Genomic DNA, 20842 nt, shown 5'->3' with positions numbered 1-20842 from the left:
TATTAGATTAAAGGTTAGACCTATGAGTTTCCATTCATTTCACAAACTAACAAATTACAAAATGGAATATTTTATACAGTCACACTTTTTATGCTGTTGATGCAGGGCAGTCTAAGACAAAAACACTACAATGCATAAAAGCATTCTCTAAGTTGCATGGCTTTTTTGCCATTTCAACACATAGCTTCTCCAAGGGATACTAGGAGCCTTGTAGAGTATCCCATCTTTTTTAACATGATGAAGTGGGGACCATGACAACACAGGCTTTATCTTAATCGGGATTAGTCTATGGCAAATCCCTCTCCACGTTCGTTCAAAAAGTACCACGAGCGTTTGGGAAGGTACTTGAACCTTGTGAGGTCATTTCTTTAAATAAAAAATCCCCTCGGCGTTGTGAAGGAATTCCTTTATCATTTGAAACAAAGCGCCATATGTCTAATTCCAGATCCGCATATAAAAGGCTGAGTGTGAGGAACTTTTTACACCAGTTAGCATGCCAACGGCAAATCGCCGACTTCCTTCTATAAGCCTTTCATAGTTGATTTGAGTTGGCCTCAAAAAATATCTGAAAAATTAGAAAGGATTGCTTAATTCCGTAATACTCTTCTTTATTATTTTTTTCTTTTATTTTTAGAAAAATAAGATTGCAATCTCTAATAAACCTTAGCAAATCTGGAATAAGATTTTCAGCTGGCTCCCAGCTGCAAGCTTCCAGTGGCCATCCTCTCCATTTCAATAAGTAATCATACCCCTACAATCACATTTATATACAGAATATATATACTTCAATAACGTGAGAAACTACTTGCCGACTCATGGAATAATAAAAACACGACGAGTAAAAGAATACTAACAAGACTAACCGAATCACATTTTCGGCGGGTAATAATTCCCTCCACATCAAAAAATCTTCCCCTATTTCTTGTGTGGGTGGCAGTGTCGTATAAAACGACAGAGGAAAACGAATGATTTTGTTTGTTGTCAAACACGGGATTTTCGCGAAGACGCCATCTTGCCTCAGCATAAATTCAGTCACTGGCTCGCTGCTTATGCGCGGGCTCAAATGTCCGGAAATTCTGGCTATGAACACCAGTAATGCAGACAGGCTGCAATTGGAGGGGGAAGACATCGAGGAAGAGGAGGACTATCTACCTAGGAAGTAACATCAGCAAGGATGTCGGATCTGATCGAGACATACAAATGAGGATCGGGAAGGCGAGAACTGCTTTCACAACTTTACGTCCTGTGTGGGAATTCTAGAACAATATAAAGAAAGACGAAACTACGGATATTTAACACCAGCGTGAAGTCCGTTCTCCTGTATGGGTCAGAGACATAGAGGGTAACAAAAGCAGCCCCCAATAAGCTGCAGTCTTTTGTCAACCAATGCTTACGGTCCATCATGGACTTACATCGGCCGGAGGTCATAAGGAATGAAGATTTGTTGGCAAGAACTGATCAGGAACGAATTGACTTCCAGATTAGAAGACGCAAATGGGGTTGGATAGGGCACACCCTCAGAAAACCGAAAAGCAATGTTACCAGGCATGCACTGAGGTAGAACCCACTGGGGAAGAAAAAAACAAGGCCGTCCTATAAAAAACTGGAGGAGAACCGTGGACATGGAGGCGGCCAAGGCCCAATGTTAAGGAATATACTGGTAGAAGTAGATCTTTAACTCGAACTAAACCGCAATCAGCTATCGATTGGTTTACTCAACTTTATACTAAGAACGTTTTAATTTTTAAAATGTTTTTCTAAAAGCGATTTCCCTCCAAAACTCGTCCTTTGTTCGCTAGTGCGCCTCAGCAGCTCCTTCCTCGTTTCTCATTGGTCGAACGAACCTAGCTAGACCTCGCACGTCGGACTCAGTAATGAACTACAGTAGCGAGGAAGTTGTTTCTTGGCCCCAGTAGCATAGGTTTCCTCCAGAGACTTTCGAGAGGATAGGTAAGCGAAAGAAATTTGCTTATCAACACATTTTATTGCAACTTTATGTACACAGACTTGACTCAGTTTCACTGATCTTTGTTCTTATCTTATCTTGCAGAAAAAGTCGACATATCCCGACTGACAACGAAACAGTTCTCAAAAAAGTAATATGTGTGAGTCTCTGTGCAGCGAGCAAAGAGAGTTGTGACAAAGCAAAGCATAAGTTTGTTGAGCCTTTGACGTCATGATGACGTTTTTGCCGGCTCGGCTGGAACATGTTTTCAGCAATGGTGGACGATTTTTGGACGGCTTTGAAGCGGTAAAAATTGGTCATCGAAGGTTTGTTTTGAGTTTTTAATGGCAAAAAGGGTCTTAACTTGACCCAATTTAACATTGTGTAAACAATTTAGGCCAAAATAAAATGGTCAAGTTTCGTCTCAGGGGCACTTTAACACTTTACTGCTTGAATGATACTACCAGAAGTCACGTACAAGAGCCGCGATCAGAAAAACTTATCTTAAAAATTACGTTTAAAGTTTCTCGAGAATTGAAAGCAGACAACTTATTCTCGCAGAATACGTTAAAACGGCCTTTCGTGCGAAACGCGTGCATCGAAAACATTCTCTGCTGTGCTGCCGTAAGTCACTGATAATTACGCATTCGGTAATTCAGGCCCCGTTCTCATTAATGTGTAGTGAAAGGAGAAACAGAAAGCTCACTTTTTCTTTCTGAATTAAATAGACAGTGTAAATCTAGCAGCGAAAAGTTTATTTTTTTTTTTTATTTATTTATTACAATTTAATGACACATATAACTTACTTACTTACTTACTTACTTACATTAATAGATAATAATACAAAAGAGTAAAAAGAAAGGTGCCATAAGGATGGTCCGCAAAAGAGATAAATCCCCATGCACGGCAGACCACCTTTAACAAAAAAACAAATCCAAACTAAAATCAATCAAATCTTACAGTCAAATAATCCCTTACACCCCTTTTAAAACAAGAAACACTTGGAGCCTGACGGACCGATAGTGGCAGCCCATTCCACATGTGGACAATCCTATTAAAATAGCAAAACCTAAAAGTATCAGTCCTCGCGTAGTTCTTTTTTAATTTAAGTTCGTCCTTACCCCTCAACGAGTATCTTTCCGAATGTGAATAAAATTGGATATAAGAGGATATATCTATATTAATATACCCATTAAGAACTCTATAAAAAAATAGTACGTCAAAAAAGAAGCGTCTGTCCTCTAGAGATAACAGGTTCAGTTTTTCTTTACGAGTGTTGTAATCATCATCAGCTTTTAGAATAAACTTGGTGGCTCTTCGCTGAATCCTTTCCAATTTATTAATGTTTCTAGCCGTGAAGGGTGACCAGACAATAGTACAGTATTCCAATTGGGACCTTACCAAAGCACAGTACAACCTTCTTAACATGTTAACATCTTTCAGACCCTTGCATGTCCTTTTAATAAGGCCAAGAATCTTGTCAGCCTTGCTTGATATCTTATCAACATGAGCATTCCAGGACAACTTGTTACTAGTAACTAATCCAAGATCACAGAATTCAGATGTTTCTTCCAGAGAGCTCTCATTCAGCTTAAGGTCAGAACGAAAAGGCATACTTCTTTCGTGATACGCATCAATTTGCATTTCTTTACATTAAAATCCATTAGATTTCGCTGACTCCAGATGTGTAGATTATTCAGGTCAGATTGAAAATCATGTTGGTCTGATGTACAGTTTATCAGTCTTGATGTTTTACAATCATCTGCGTACAGTGCGATTGTGTTTCCAGGCATAACCACATCCGGCAAATCACTAATGAAAATTACAAAAAATAATGGCCCTAGTAGGGAGCCCTGTGGTACACCAGATGGGATAACAGACCAGGTAGAACTCTGTCCTTCAATAACAACCCTTTGCTCTCTGTGGGTCAAGTAATCCTCGCACCATCTTAGTAGGCTACCAGAGATGCCGAAATTACACAACTTCAGGAGAAGTATATCATGTGATACTCTGTCAAATGCCTTAGAAAAATCTAAGAACACGACATCCACCTGTAGCCCATCATCCAAGGCCTTTGTCCACTGATGGTGTGTTAATACCAACTGGGTAGCACACGAGCGACCCCTTATGAAACCATGTTGCCAATCTGTCAGGTAAGGGGCCACATGAGAATATATGGCATTATATACAATCTTCTCTTGGCATTTACTTGGAATCGATAACAGGGATATAGATCGATAATTCTCTACCACATCTTTAGCATCTGATTTAAACACAGGAGTGACATTAGCTCTTTTCCATGAAGAAGGAACTCTCCCACACCTGAACGACAAGTTAAACAGTAGAACCAATGGGTAAGATAGCTCCTCTGCACATTCCCTCAATATCCTCGCAGGAATGCCGTCTACTCCAGTTGCTTTATTAATGTCCAAGTTGCAGAGGATATTCTTAACTTCACTGTACGAAGTGAATACATCCATCAATAAGTTAGGATTAATCACATCAACATGAGAGCTGCCAGAGTTTGATGTTTTTGTAGAGAAAACGGAGCTGAAGAATTCATTGAACAGGGAAGCTTTTTCCACAGGATCTTTTGCAGACCTGGCTTTGCCAGAGTAAGTTATTACTTTTGGCAGTCTCTTGCTCTTGGACTTAAGAGAATGAAAAGACCAAAACTTCCTTGGATTAGTCTTCAGCTTATCCGATAGAGACTTTAAGTACTGGAAATACTTAAAGGAGATAAGACGTTTGGTCTGTTTCCTAAGAAGTTTAAACTTTGTTGTCACCTCAAGAGAAGCATTGGCCCTTAAACGCTTCCACAAGACTTTCTTTTTCCTCACTAACTTTAAGACCTCTTTATCTATCCACGAAGGTCTTGGCTTGCGTCTAAGCTTCATCTTTGGTACATGTTGATTGACTGCCGCGAGAACAAGATCTTGGAAATTCGCCGTACCTGAGTCAATATCCTCACAGGATATGTAGGAATCCTATAAAATGTGAGAGAATGTATTTCTTAGACCATCAATGTCAGCTTTATCATATCGGTAAACTAATCTTTGACTGTTTTTCGGCCTGTTGAACTTTTTCTTGAACTTTTTCTTGAACTTTTTCTTGAAAGTTTACTTATCTATATTCAACGTTTAATTTTGCAGCTCGGTAGCCTGCATGTAAACACCCCAAGTAAAATTCACGATCTCCCAAGTTGTAGCTCCTCCAGGTCATAGTTCTCTCGGCTTAACTATGTCCAGGTTGTACGTAAAGATCACTATGACTTCTTCTTTCTTTTAAAATATTCCGTGCCCAAAATTTTTTCGATGGGTCTTAGTTCTCGAGGGGTCTTAGTTTTCGAGAGGTCTTAGTTGTCGTGGGGTCTTAGTTTTCGAGGGGTCTTAGTTTGCGAGGGGTCTTAGTTTTCGAGGGGTCTTAGTTTTCAAGGTAGACTTGATCACAAGTCGCGCTTTCAAGCGCGTAGCGAGACAGTTAGCGCGAAGCGCGAGCGAGCCGAGCCGAGCGAGTAAAGTTCCTGCGGGTCCTACCACACCAGAACAGAAAACCAAGCGAAAAACTGTGAGAAAGTCTATTTTCGAAGGGTCTTATTTTTCACAGACGCCTGATTAAAAGTCACCTTAGACTTTACAACTTTTATATAAGCCCTGACTTTAAAGAAAGTTTATCCAGACTGCTAGATTAGACAATATTATGTTATGTAGGGGTTAATTAATGTCTCCCATTTTCACAAAACAGTAAATTCTTCTGTATTTAAATTTCAGAAGTTAAAGATAATTGACATCCCTGCTGGTCATCAATAAAGTTCTGCATTAGAGAAGGGGACTTCAAGATGAAGTTCTAACCATTTGGAGGTAGGAGTCTGTAAACACTGTTACTTTGGAGCAAAAATAATGAGAACAGCTAAAATTACTGAACCCATTTGCTTATGAAGTCCAGATACTAAGCTTCGAGTATTTTGGGGTTGTATTCAATTTCCTTTTACTTTTCCACTTTTGTGGTTTAGCAGAATGATTTTTAATCCTGCTGTAGTCAAACTACAAGATAAATGCTGCACATGCAATGGTTGATTCTTTTTTTTTCTTTCCTGATGATTGAACACCCCACAGGTACATTTGTGATGTGCACCTGTAAATACTTTTGGAATCGCGTAGTATTTTTTCAGGGCTTGAAGGGAAAACAAATTATAAGCATTGAACTAAATTCCCACTTCTATTTTAATGCTTTGGCTTATAGTTTTAGAAAAACATCCTACATATGTATTTATAACATTTGAGTAAAATTAAATGCGGGGAAAATGACCAACTGAACATGGCAGACTAGCCAGTAATTTTGATGTTCCTTTGCACTTTGGCTTCTTTTTAATATAGTTGTAAAATTTGTTTTGTTGCAGAGAGGCTGGTGTTGATCCGGTAGTTATAGATTACATCCTGCCACCAATTGTTATTGTTGGAGATATTTATGACATTGATCTCCTGTATATAGTCACAGAGGGGAGTATTATTTGTCAGCTCCTACAAGAATTAAGGAATTACTGATGCTGTCATTGGCTTACTTGGCTCATTTTATATTTTTAATGTCTCCTACAATCAGTCAAGGGCAATTTTTACTTTTTAGAGCAGGCATTGCTTGAAATTGGGTGCAGGCAGACTCTTGTTACTGTTTCCTCCTTTTTCAATGACTTGGCAAATGCCTGAGGTAGTACATGATGAAAGTTAATGTTTTAATAACGTAAAATGGGATGCATTTTCACATCCACTAAAAGAATACTCAATGCTGCTACAAGACTATTTGTTTCTAAGAAGCACATATCAAACAAAATCTATATTCTTCTGCAGGAGCAGGACCCCTTATTACTGTTGTGTTATTTGAAAAATTTTCTGTACTTCAAAAAATTCAGTCAGTCTTGGTTATATAAGCTGCCTCATACCACGTTTGTCGAGTCATTGAAAAGCGATGCTTTACCTACAGGTGTCTCTTGTGTGTAATTTCTAGCAGTGGTTGCAATTTTGAGAAGTATACTGATTTAGTGAAGAGATATATTTTAGAAAATGGTTGCATTAAAGTTAAAAATGTGTATATTTATTGTTCTTTTCTTTCGAATGATGTTTGTCCATTTATACCATAATAAAGATTCTTCATAACTTTAAAATCACGGTCTGCAAAAGGTTTTAACAGTAACAATACTTACAATTAAATAAATTAGTACTTGAAAGATTAAAGTATGCAGTGTATATTCATAATTTGACTGTAGTGGGGGAAATCACTGTGCAGAGGAAAGAACCCTCTACTTCTGAGTTTGACTTTCATTGGAGCTGAGATATTGGCTATTTTTAAAGGGGCCATTTGTGAGAGGGCTGAATATTTTGGGGCTGTTTTGGCCCCCCTTAAATTCCAAAGAGGCCCCAGTATTTTTCAAATTTACCCTTCACATGGTCTACTTTGGCCCTTACAATTGGATTGATTCAGCCCCAAAATGCAATAAATCCAATTAAAAACATATCAGTCCGTAGATAATCCCAGAATTCATTAATATTCGACTCAAAGCAGTGTCCAATATGTACGTACACTAGTTTGTACCCTAAGCTATAACTGAGGAATTCAATATGAAGTATAAGAACCCGTATATCAGCCCAGTATACATACCAATATATCTCATGTCACACACAGTATTCATGATGTATAAAGGCATGAATACTGAAATATAAGACATCATACCACTTGTGTATACGGTCCTGGTATTTTCTTAGCATACCCTGATGTGCACTGATCACGATACGGACCTTACACATCCTTATATTCACCGTATACAATTGGGTATACTGACTGTATACGCCCCGAGGAAGGGTCCTTATACAAAACATTTTATGGAGAGCCAAACAACAGCTTATATTCGCATGTTCACGCAATTTTCCTCTTAAAAAAATGATATAGATAAAAAAAAAAAAACAGACAAAAAAAACAAGGCAGCATTTTGCCTTAAAACAATACATTTAAAGAAAAAGAACTAAAGAAGAAAAATAATAATGATAATAAAATAACTGGAGACACTTTGAAATTCTGAAAAAGAAATAAAAAGTGGGTGTGTATATACATATATATCTAAAAGACCTTCTAAAACATTTTTCTCAGTACCTGTCGGTGGTGTGAAATAATTATGTAGTTAATTTGCATTGTGGGCGTTCAAATTTAATTTTTTTTGTTGGCCGCTTGATCCCAACTGAACGCTTGCCAATTAGTGATAACTCTCCAGACAAAAAGGATACAAATTTCAATCGAGAAACAAAAACTAGCTAAACACGAGAAAAACAAAGAAAAAATAATTAAAAACTGCTGGAAAATGGAAAAACATTTTTTTTGACAGCCTTCGGATGAAACAATCTAATGACGTTACTAGACGTTATGTTATTTGACACCAGATGGGTGCAAGCGTCATGGTTCTCTTACTTGATTGGCTGATTTAAAAGAATGATGATGTCATAATTTTAATTTTTGATTAACAAAGAGAACAATATGTTAAATGCCGATCAGCCGCGGTCTTTGTAAACATTAGAACTAAATCGTGAAGATTTACCTATTTATAGCTTATCATTATTCATTTTATTAGGATGGTTTGTAATGCTTTCTTAAAACATTCATCGATCATCATCATCGTTATCGCAATTATAACTATCATTCTCGCCTTTTCTATTCTAATAGAGCAGTCTTTACCATGCACGTAACAAACTATTTTCACGGAATATATATTATTAGACGTTTTGTTTTATAGTATCGCTGAGTATTTTTACGACTTGTTCCGTATTTTAACGAGTAAAAATACTCAGCGATACTACACAAAAAAACGTCTAATAAGTTATTTATTATCCAAGAAGCCAAATTTTTATTTCAGTGTGGGCGAATTTCGCGGATATTTATTTACGGGAAGTGCGTGACAGAAGTGTGCGAAGCGGAACGGAATTAGCGCGTTGTCGTGTTGCTGTTTCTACTTTTTTCAATAAATGAATACATTTTCTGGTTGTCTAACTATTTTTTCTTCGTTCGATTCATCTAGTAAACTTACATTTATAATTGCCAGCCATTCCGACTCTTCTTCGTCAGAAATATGATTCAAATTGTCCACCATTTTTGTTTTTCGTAACTTCAATTCAATTCTTCGCTTGCGCGATGAGAGAGACCCTGTCTAACTGGTTCTCTGGAGTACAAATACCGCGTGATATTTGTACTCGTCTATGGCGTTATTTGTACTCTACGGAGTGTGGTTGGATAATAATAAGAAATATTTAGCGTCAAAGGTTACTTCTCATTTGAAACGCCTTTAACGTTTCATGCGTAAGGGTGCTTTCACAACTATTTAATGGCCATTAGGATTCCTCAGTTGATGACTCTCGATGTAGGTTTTTCAACGTGCTGGATTGAATATTATGAAGGAACAAAGTGGTAATAAAATTTTAGTTCAGTAAACCTGTTTATTCAGAAGTTTATTTCATTCTCCATATGGTTGTAAGCCCACACTGTTCGTGTCCTCTTATTGGCTCGATTTAAAGTGAGGTCATCGACATAAATGATAAATGGATTCTAAAATACATCTTAATGCAAAGACAACAGCACCGTCTTCCTTTTTGTTTGTTTATGTCATTACGGAAGGAATATTTATATATAGCGACTTTCGACTTCGATCAGCGAAAATCTAATCATACTCGGAGAAGCACCCTTGATAAAGGTATTATTTATTTATTTATTTTGGTTCCATTTGGAGCATTGAGAACATTGAGAAAATTCGGTTTTTAACCCGCTCAATAGGTGCCGCGTATAATTAATCGTCGCCGATGATAATCATCTTTATTATTTCGATTCTGTGTGAATTTTGCCCATCGTTCTGCTCCCTTCTTTCGTTGTTAAATAATTATTCAAAGCCGATTGATTTTAAGAGCCATTCTTTAGTATCAAACAAGTACTGATTCTAATTCCGATAAAGGAACAGCTTTGACGGACACAAGATTAATGTTGTGTTAATACCATTCCTCTGTATATTAAGCATTTTTTGGGTCAATAATGTTTGAGAGTATTTTGCTTCTGTATATTTTCTTAAAGATGAATGCTAATTAGTTAAGCGTTGCTTCTATGGTCTTCTATTGTATTAGATCTAAGTGGTCGGATGTAATATAATTGCACACGCACGTTCACCTGCTTCTCTTCTTGACAAAAAAGGAAACGATTGAAGCATTTTATCCCTTATAATATACATGAAAAAATTACTCACTTCTGATTGGTTAAGATAAAAGCAGTTTCCAGGTAGTTCATCGCAAAGAAAGAAGCAAACCAGTTATTCTGATTGGTCAATAATCAAAGAAACTCACAGATAGCCAATCAAATGCGAGCCTTGGATGTCGCAACATATGGGTACACTGAAAATTTGCGAGCGAAACAGTGGGGGGGGGGGGGTGGGGGTTTAAGTAGGTTTTCTTCTGCCACCGTAACAACAATACAGCAGCTGAAAAACAGCTCTACCAACGAAAACGTACACGGTAAAAAGCACTGCTTTTTGGTCGTCGAAGAAGTGGTGTTTGGAGAAGGAAATTGCCGCGGAAATCGAAAACTACGAGTACACCCACCTTAGTACTTTGCCCGAGCGATTCTACGCCGATATTAAAAACAAACATGGGAAAGATTATGAACCGGAAAGTCTGAAAATAATGATTACATCGCTTGATAGGCACTTGAAGAGCAAATGCTATAAACTGTCTTTTATTCGCGACAAAGAATTCAGTTCCTCCAAACAGGTACCTGACGGAAAAGCGAAACAGCTTCGCTTAGCTACCCGCGGCAAGCGCCCAAACAAAGCTCGACAACTATCCAAAGAGGAAGAAGAAATTACATACATACATACATACATACACACACACATACATACATACATACATACATATATACATACATACATACATACATACATACATACATACATACATACATACATACATGCATACCTACATAGGTTAATTGACCACTCCTCATGGGGGCTTTTCAGGGCCAACACCCACCCATTCCACCCAGGGAAGAACATCCACCATACAATAATCACGTGCGTGGGAAATTAACGTCTCCAACCCCTAACCCTGCAGGAGACGGGGCCTACGGTTTATTCGTCCTTATCCGAGAAGACTAGAATATCTGTCCATTTCTTGATTATAGAAGGGTAGCAAATTATCCTCGCTTATTTTAAGACTATGAATATTCTCTGGAAGAGCAAGAAACTCGGTGGCAAAATCCTAAATTCCTTAATTCATACAACAATTTGGTCTTCGTTGAAGGCAGGAACACCTTGGAATGAGACTGGAAGATTCAGAATCATGAAAGGTGATGACGGCCTTGAATTTATTGAGTTTGCTGAAGGGCCAACGAAAATCAGACCTGGAGGTTTGAACGCAAAGCCAAGACAGTTTCAGCCCAAAATGTCCAGTTGCGTTGTTCCGTCAGTACATCAACAGCAGGCCTCACAATCTCAGGGCGAGTGGTTCGTTTTTCTCCCGATAAAATAAAACAGCGGACCTGGCGATGAAACTTGGTATAAAGTCCAGCCCAAGGGACAAAATATAATCAACTCCGTGATGATAAGTATCATCCCCCAAACCACCCTTCAGACATCCGAGAAAACAGGTGTTTATTAATTTCCGGAGTGTTTTTTAATCTCAGGAATTAAAAAATCATCTGTCGCTTGCTCATAAACGTACGTTTCAACTTCGCAAAAGGCCGTTATCGGGATTCGGCATTTGTCGTAATTTGACCTATTTGGCTCTTTGTTTGCAAATGTATTCGGTTAAACTTAAATCTACTTAAAAACCTGTCCGAAATTAATGTATTTACTTACAATCTAGGTCATCGACAAGAAACGTTGGTCAACTCTCTCACGATATCGAAAGCACGACCTGAACTTCGTCGAAGGACGAAAGAAAAGAAAAACGTCGTTGGTAAATACACTTTTTAAACAGAATGAGGTTCACTGAGAACCTCAACCCAAGAAGACTTCAAATGTGTGACATTTATTGCTTGAAAAGCCATGTGGGAAGAAGTACTAAACTTCTGAATTTTTAGTCGTAATGGCGGCCGTTCAAAAAAAATTTCTTGTTGAACTTTCTCTGGAGAGGAGTACGATTAATAATGACATTTGCTGTCAGATGCGATTATTAACCGTACGATGCACGATTATTAGTCTAAAAGCTCGTCAAACACGACTATTAATGATGCAGTCACGATTAATAGCCGTACTTTCCACGATTATTAATCGAAATAGTACACTCTTTGCGACTGATAATCGTAAGTGAAGCCCTTTGCGATTAATAATCTTAATTTCAGGACATTACGACAAATAATCGTTGAATTTTTCATTCCTGAAATTAAAAAACACTCCGGAAATTAATAAACATCTGTTAGAAGCGGTTTACCAATCACAGTGCCCGAAAAACGCTCGTCAGCAAGACGAAGAAAGCAAATCTCAAGAGGTCCATTGCAAAAGTCACTGTCACAGAAATATCCAATCTTTAGATGACTACGGGAACGCCGACGAATACGTGGGCCATCTCAAAGGGAAATAGTGTCGGTAAAGGGAACTTCGTCTAGTCCTTCTGCTTCAAATGCAATATTCCACGCATGATGAGCTCTTAAGCGCAGAATATATGATGAATTCCTTCCGTAACTGCACTGTCACATTCAAGCTCAACAACAAGGCCTCGTCTGATAAACCTCGCAAACGACGATTTCATTTCATTGAAACTGATTCGGACACAGACTGAACAATTCCTTGAACTGTTTGGCCGGACTTTGAACTTTTTTGCGCCTTAAAGATGTGAAAATTTCATTATATCTTATTGTTTTGATCGTAAGCGGTTGTTTAACCGGACGCACGATGCCACTTGCAGGGATTGAATAAATTATTTTTGCACGTGATTTGCGCGCTTTTCTTTTGCATAATTATGATAAGTTACCTCGTATTTTTTCATGTATATTATTAGTATGTACTCACATGGTTTCTCTCGTGCAATTTGAAACACAGAAGCCCTTGTAAATTTTTTCAAAGACCACAAATTGCGATATTTTTTCTCTGAATATTTATTTCTCTCGAAAAGTACTTTCATACATTTCTAAAAGTCCTTCAAATGCCCATAAGATCTTATAATTTCGTTTTGCCCCCTTTCTATCGTTGGGATTGCTTAACTTGGCAGCACGACAGTCAGCAGACTATGCAATAATAATAAATAAATATATAAATAGTTAAACATTTGACTCATCAAAATATATTTTAATTATTATAACTTTTTTTTGTGTTTCCACCTAGATTATTATGAATCCCCAGTCTGTTCTTCTCCTCCTACTGGTAGTTGTTCCCTACGCATCTGCTGGTATGTTATCCTCTTACTAAGTTCTGTTTAGCCACTACTACCTTCCCTGATTAGTAAACAGAATATTTAGTTATGAATCCTTATATCCAAAAGGAACTTCGCTTGATATAGAATCCTGAAACAATTCTAACCTGTTTCTGAACAGGTTTTGTGAATTCGAAGAACACCTCGGAGGACTCAATTTGCTGCTTAAGAAACTTATAAACTGTTCGTTGTAATCTCTATAAGTTTAAAACTGAAGCGATTCACTTACTAGCTATAACAATGGTCGAAGTCAAATAACTATGTAATGCTGAGGTTATAAAGGAAAAAATACTGCATCTTAGGAAAAAGGCTCGCCGTTATTTATTGCTTTTTTTTTTCTTTTACCGATTGTTGTGACATTTTAAGCAAATAGTCGCCATCTTGAAGTAATTAAAAAACGACTACGCGTCTCGCAATATGATTATAATATTAAACAAAAAACATTTTGAAGGGAAAACTATAAAAGAATAAGGTGGAACAAAAAAAAGTCAGCTAGTCACCCCATCCTTAATAGGAAGGCAAAAAAGTGAGAAAAATGATCAAATATATTTATTGATTGCCTCTCTTTCAAAACAGGTGAGGTTCATCAGAAGAATTATTCCTCATCTCTTCTCATTGCTCCGTCACTTCAAAAATGCACGCAATTTATTTAATTTTTCTTGAATACCCTGCCTTTTCCTTTGCAAAAGGTCATGATTTAATGTTCTCAAACTGAGGAAAATGAGGAAGCGAACTGTATCTCAATTACGCAAAGAAAAGAGTAGACTAGAAAATTGAGAGGTCAAGGTTCAGCAGCAACTGTCTCCTTACAATTCAATATGTAGCCCCTTTTTGCTCTTATCGTTTCCCAGGAGGTTCAATACATTTCAGAGACTTCTCTCTTGAAGAGTACACTTCCATCTAACCGCTATTATGGGGTAGAGCCATACCCATTGAATATGGTCAACCTCTTTTCGTTTGTTTGTCACGTGAGTGACCGAACGTACGTGCCCTCAGATTGCACGGGTTGGGTAGCGGAGACAATCAAACAAATGGAGGGGTGTCTTAGGCGAGTCTTGGCAAATGAACATCTTTTATGTTATCATTAATATGACGAACTTGGGAGCTCTGCTTTTAGGCTTGGCCAAATATATATATATTATTCCGTTTGTCTGAAGCAACCATTACCCACAAACTTCTAAGGTCACTTGCACTCGCGTTATTGGGAAATTAACAGAACACAAGAATAACAGCTATTCAGGGAGGGTAATTAACTTTAAAAAAATATTCTACTCACTTAAGGTCTGTTCATGAAGGTAAAAACATTTTATAACAAAGCAACCTCAGAAGATTTATCACTTTTTATCTATCATTTTATTTATCTTTTTTATTTAAAAAAAAGAAGAAACAACTAAACGCCATTCCGTTGAGTTTAATCGGTTATCAAAAGTGATCTCTGATGAAATTTACTTGCACAAAGTCAGTCACAAAAGATCAAAAGTAAGCTAACCGCCCATTCCATGAGCTTTTAATTCTGATGGCGCGTGCGCGAGTCGTGAGGTAGCAATTAACATCGGCTTTTTTTTATTTCCGAATAATGTACAGTAAGTGCCAACGATTTGTCATGATTCTTGTTTTTCTTTGCATCATCTCATAGCAACTTGTGGAAGCCATCAGTTTGCTTGTGCAAATCAGCAAAAGTGTATCCATGCGTCTGAACGCTGCGATGGTTACAGGGACTGCAGCGATGGATCAGACGAACAATGCAGTAAGTGCTGTATTTAATTTGTTACTTTAATTATTGTATGTATATATATCTATATATAAACATATACATATATATACATATTCGTTGGTGTTGCCTGATGAGTGAAGTCAACCTTAGACCACACGAAACAGGACTGTCGTAGCAATAAAACGATAAATCACTCCTGAAGTCCTGAACTAGTTTCATTTAATATACAATGCTCCTCCAAGAGTTGAGCGCTCTTTGAAATACAATCAGATCAAGTTCAAGAATATATATATATATATTTATATAACAAGTTAAAAGGCCTCGAGCCAACAGTGACGCCGCGCCAGAAGGATCCAAAGAGATTTACAGTCCAAACCTTGATAAATAGTAGGAAAAATATTGTAGTACACGAAGACGGACAACTTCGAGCTAAGAAAGACATATACTCAAATAAAAAGTCTAAGAAAGTTTAATAAAATACGTCTCGGTCCGAGACCTTCATCAGTTGTAATACAATGACTTACAAACTCCTTAAATAGATTTATATTGGGCGTGATGACACATATAAACAAACACAGTAATTACTACGCAAAAAATTATCACAATAAAAAGAAACAGAAAAATTGTCGAATCCACTAAAAATGTTAAGGAACCAGCGTTGACTTGAAAGGCGAGAATTGTACTAAAATTCCCAATCAACGCTGAGACTGGGACTTTTGATGCCCGCCCAATTTGAAAAAATTCTCCGCATTGATTATAGTTTATTCTTTTTTTGGAGTGAAATTCCTGGCGCTTATTCAAGCCGAAGGGTGCCGGAGAGAACAACTGTGCGCTCCAATATGCTTCTTTGGTAATTAGAAGTTTCTCGATGTTACCCGAATTGTTTACTGTCGCCTGCACTTGATCAATGCATTGGAATGAGAAATCGTTTAAATCATGTGGTGTTTTGTTAAAATGTACCGCTACTTCACAGGTCTTTTTCTTAGTGACCATAGCAGACTTGTGGTTGCGCAATCTAACTCTAAAGTCATTTGTTGTGGAACCAATGTATTGTAGGCGACATTTCTTGCACGAAACCAAATAAATGATGTCCTTAGAATCACAGGAAAGTTTCGATCGTATCTTGTAACTCTTGCCTCTTTGAAAACTTAAAAGGGAATTAGATTCAACCAAGAAGTTGCGACAAAGATCGCATCTTGTTCTATTACATTTAAAACATCCCTTGACCTCAGCAACCCCTTCGCTTTCAATGTTAGGGCCATAACGGGATGGCGCTAACAATTCTTTAAGGGTTTTAGATCTACGAAAGGATGCTATGATGGAATTTGAAGGAAAAAGCTCTTTTAACTTGGGATTGGAATCCAAAATACCCAGATGTTTTTACAAGGAAAAATGAGTATATGTCTTTCTTAGCTCGAAGCTGTCCGTCCTCGTGTACTACAATATTTTTCCTACTATTTGTCAAGGAATACAAGGGTTATCTGGTTACTCAGGGTTACCCTTCCAAATTAGTGGACGACCAGTTTCGTAAGGCCTCCACCATACCTAGAAGTGATCTACTTAGGACTCAGGCCAGATCTAAGAGGAAATTATTCCCATTTGTGACCACATCTAATCCAAATTTACCTGATGTCAATCGCATCATTAAAAAACATCTGGGTATTTTGGAATCCAATCCAAGAGAAGTCGTTAGTAGAACTCTTCAGGCCAACAAAGGGGTACCGCGCCAGGAGGATCAATAAAGATTCGCAGTCCAAACCTCACAGTAAACACGAACGTAGAAAGTTTAAAAAAATGCGAAGATGGACAACTTCTGACGTAAAAAGATAAAAAAATATATGAATTAAAACGTTTCGGTCAGAGACCTTCAGTTATTTACAACTTTTGAAATAAAGAAGAGCTTTAAATAAGATCGAAGTGCTAGTGATTACGTAATTGAAAGTGACGACTAATGAACTGGTGCTAATAAAAAGATGACAAAAACCAACCTACAAAGAAACCAATAGACAAAACACAAGAGACAAAACCCAAAAACCAAGAGACAAAAAGACTAAATACGCTAAAATGAGTGGTGCAATCGAAGAAGCAATGCGGCATGCATTAAAAAAGGGTAGACCCACTTTTAACTACAACTATAAACCGTACCAAAATCCCAAAACAAGGCCTGGCCTTTGGGGCCCGAAAGGGCAAATTAGTTGCCCTACGGGCTCGTGCAATTTTGTTAGTCTTTGAAAAGATTTACTCGGGCTTATTTATTCCAAATTGTACTCGAAATCACGTGATTACCGATACAAATAAAAAATCTAGTTAACTTTTCCTTTTGTTTCATGTTTTATCTGCACCAATCAGCTGGCCGTAAGTACCTACATCTCAGTAGATCTATTTTTGTGCCATCTCCTTGTAATATTAACAGGGGAGCGACATTAAAGTACAGCCCTACGTAATACAACGATAGTGAGGCTGCGTGAGAAAATAGAATCAAAGTAACTGGTCAAACGTGATGTTCACTAATTTAATTTTTTTGTTTTTCATATGTATTTACAAAGCCTTTCCATAAAGACAGCTGAACTTCATAAATGTTTTAAATCAATCTGAAAGTCAAAGGAAGAAAAAAATAAAAAGAGAGGAAAAGTGTCAGCAGCAACTTTCTCCTTTCTGAAGACGACATGGATTAAATTTTATAAGGCGACAATGTGGTAGCAAGAGCATGCGAGTTGCTTGTTTGTCTGCATACTGGTTGAAACAACTTAGTAGAAGAGAATTCTGACGCAAACGCATAACCTCGGCGATAAAAATAATTGTCGACAGTTTTGATCAATATTTGACTTCAGTGCTAAGAAATATGTTTAAAATGTTTGGGTTTTTTTTAGGTTTGTTTGTTCTTTCCCTTTTCTTAAATACACAGGCTCAACATTTCATGTTATTTGCACTATTGTACAGGAAAGTGTGCGAACTATGAGTTCACTTGTGCTAATGGAAAGTGTCTCACTAAATGGAAACGCTGCCGTGGAAGAAATTACTGTGGTGATGGTTCAGATGATGAGCAGTGCCGTAAGTGTGTCATCACTATCACTGTTTACTCGATATTGTGGTCGTCCTTTACTCTGGGCTGATGGCTAACTGTTATTTAAGTCATGCTGTGGTAACCAGGTCATGTACAAACAAAAGGCCGAGAGCCGTCTTTCCCTCTCTCCTTTCCTTTGCTTTGTTTCATTCATCTTATTCTTTTTTATTCCAAGTAATCCGAGTTATCAATAACAATAATTATATCATAGCACGGGTAAGGAAATGAATATTGGTCTTATAATTGCTAAAACTGACTACAAAGGATAATTTTCTTCAACTTTCACTTGAGTTAGTTTTAATTTCTTTCAATTGTATGTTTGTTTATTTTTTCTTTTCTGTTTTTTTTTTTTTTCTTAATTTGCAAATACAAGAAGCAGGTCCCGGTTGATAAAAATACCCTAAACTCGAGATTTTTTCTTTTTTCCCCCAATTTTGGAATCATTCACGTGGAAATACTAGCTCAACGTAAGTGCGTTCCGGATCTTTTGTTTATTCACTTACTTTATGTGTTCGCTTATCTAATCTCTATTTTTGTTCTATATTATTTTTATATATTTATAACTATTTCATGATCATAATAACGAAACTTTTGTCAACAAAAAATGTAGGAGCTATCTGCTTAGGGCGCTTATGCGGATGGGCGCGCAGTTTGTTATAGAACACTTTTCCTTTTCTTTCATGAGAATTTGTTGACAATGCCTACTATGCAAAACATTCACTAGAAATAATTCAACATTGCCATTATGTTTTCCTCGCATCATTTAAATTCAAATTTTTGAAAGTTTTGGATTGAAGGAGGTCTGATGTCTTTCACATTCGCATGGCAAGGTCTCTTGTTTCTCTCCATGGCTTTGTTTTAACTGCCTGGGCGAACGGGATAATAATTAGTTATCCGGTTAGCAAGACAAGTATGTTTTGGCAACACGGACTAAAATGGTTCTTTCAGTTTTTTCTTTTACAGTTTAGAACAGCGCACCTTTCGCTGTTAGGGTTTTGATTTGATACGCAAATTTCAATGAACGTAGGAAAAAAAAAATTTAAAAAAATAGGAAACCAACTGAGTGTGTTCCTGTAAAAATGATTTTCTTGCACTCTTTGAGAATTATCTTAATACTTTTCCTATTTTTCTATGCTTTGTCAACACGTGGATTTACGACCGTCTAACCGCCTGTGAATTTCTCTTTTATTTTCTTTTTTCCTATATCTTTCATGGACTGCGCCTCGGAAATATCAGGAAGTGAGTGCTCTTTAAAATTTTTTAATGTGGATGTTACTCCTTGCATGGCACATGATCAACAAGCTGCTGACCACTCCCAGTCTGTACCCTTTCTACCAGCTAAACACCAATAAAGACAAAAGAAAAGATCAGGGGGTGCTGCACTTTATTCCGAAATCCAGATCTGTGCTTGGGCCGTGGAAAATAAGTCACGTTTCAAGATTATACAATACCCCGATGGATAATTTTGCTCCACCCTCTCATCAGGACTCATTTAATTTCGCTTTTGCTTATTTTTGAATAGTGGGTAATGGATTAAATTAGGAAAAAAAAAACTGGGATTAACTGTGTGTTGTGGCAACTACTCAACTTCATACGAAAGTTTGCGTGTAGTTTTTCCTCTTTATTCTCTGCAAACGACTAATATCAAAACGCTGCCACCTTGGGGAAAGTGGGAATAAACAGTAAAATTTATTTATGTTTTATTATGATAATCCGTGTCCCGTGTTAATATGCTGATGAGCTCTTTCTAGACAATTATCGAATAATGAACTTAACGAAGCTTGTTTTCGGGGAAGGTCTTGGATACTTGGTGCTATTCTGCTAAAAAAGAAATCGTATAAAATATTATACTTCAAAATATTTCAGGACTAAAAATGGCTAGCTATTTTTTTTGTATCCATTTATTGATTAATGCGTTGAACGATGTGAAGCTTCAACGTCCCACCGAGCAACCCATAGGTATTTGACTACCGTCCGTGCCTTTGTGTTGGGAAATATGAGCCCTGCCTGGTTGGGGTTGGGAATACAAGTGTTTTACCTTTTAATGTGGAGTTGATAAAAGGCAAAGAGTTAAAGGTCTAGGTGCTAACACATAGTAGCGTATAGGAATAAAACTGACAATTAAATCCAGCTCTTGGGTGCCTGGTTCGGGCATTTGAACACCATTTTGGTCCAATGGGAAGGACTTTGAACAAACCGATATTTAAAGGTTCAAATGCCCAGAGGGATTTTCAAGCTTCAAATTGACCGTCGCATTATTCATTTATCAGTTTACTTATCTTTTTTTTATGTACTGGCCTAACTTTATTGTTATTCTGTGCTTTCTCTACTCATGTGCCGCCCTCGTGAAATAAACCAGCCTGTGAGTGATTTTTGATTAGACTACCAAAGTTAATCTTGCACTTCTTGACATTTGTTTCTGCTCCACTTTCCATAACATCTCTAGATACTGCAAACGTGCATGAGTTGCATAACACAGGATAAGAGAATGAAGATGAGAATTTGACTAATACCAGTCGTTGTAAGAGAAAACTAAGAGACACATCTCGAAAACAGTTGATGAAAAAAGAGGAAAGAAGGCCATCAAATTTTAGTCCCGAATGAAGTGTGTTAGTAGTGCCTACTGTAACTAAACTTTAGTTGAACTGAACAATGTTATAATGTTTGATTTCTACCTATCCCTATCGTTTTCT

General features: G+C 37.3%; 1 protein-coding gene across 1 annotated transcript; it reads left to right on the top strand.

Moving 5' to 3' along the window:
- The first annotated feature begins 9553 nt into the window (after nt 1-9553).
- On the top strand, nt 9554-19040 carry LOC111346384 (low-density lipoprotein receptor). Its single transcript, XM_088729088.1, has 4 exons — nt 9554-9671; nt 13284-13347; nt 15008-15118; nt 18026-19040. The coding sequence occupies exons 2-4, from the start codon at nt 13290-13292 to the stop codon at nt 18196-18198; spliced, it is 342 nt and encodes a 113-aa protein (XP_088585214.1). The 5' UTR covers nt 9554-9671; nt 13284-13289; the 3' UTR covers nt 18199-19040.
- Nucleotides 19041-20842: the final 1802 nt, after the last annotated feature.

This window comes from Stylophora pistillata, chromosome 7 (assembly GCF_964205215.1).
Source record: "Stylophora pistillata chromosome 7, jaStyPist1.2, whole genome shotgun sequence".
NCBI classification, from domain to species: domain Eukaryota; kingdom Metazoa; phylum Cnidaria; class Anthozoa; order Scleractinia; family Pocilloporidae; genus Stylophora; species Stylophora pistillata.
Note: the sequence above shows the minus strand (reverse complement) of the source record. Positions and strands in the feature narration are given on the sequence as shown.

Coding starts and splice junctions, on each gene's coding strand:
- LOC111346384 (XM_088729088.1), top strand. CDS start 13,290: ATGAATCCCCAGTCTGTTCTTCTCCTCCTACTGGTAGTTGTTCCCTAC. Junction 13,348..15,007: donor TGTTCCCTACGCATCTGCTG/GTATGTTATCCT, acceptor ATCATCTCATAG/CAACTTGTGGAAGCCATCAG. Junction 15,119..18,025: donor TGGATCAGACGAACAATGCA/GTAAGTGCTGTA, acceptor ACTATTGTACAG/GAAAGTGTGCGAACTATGAG.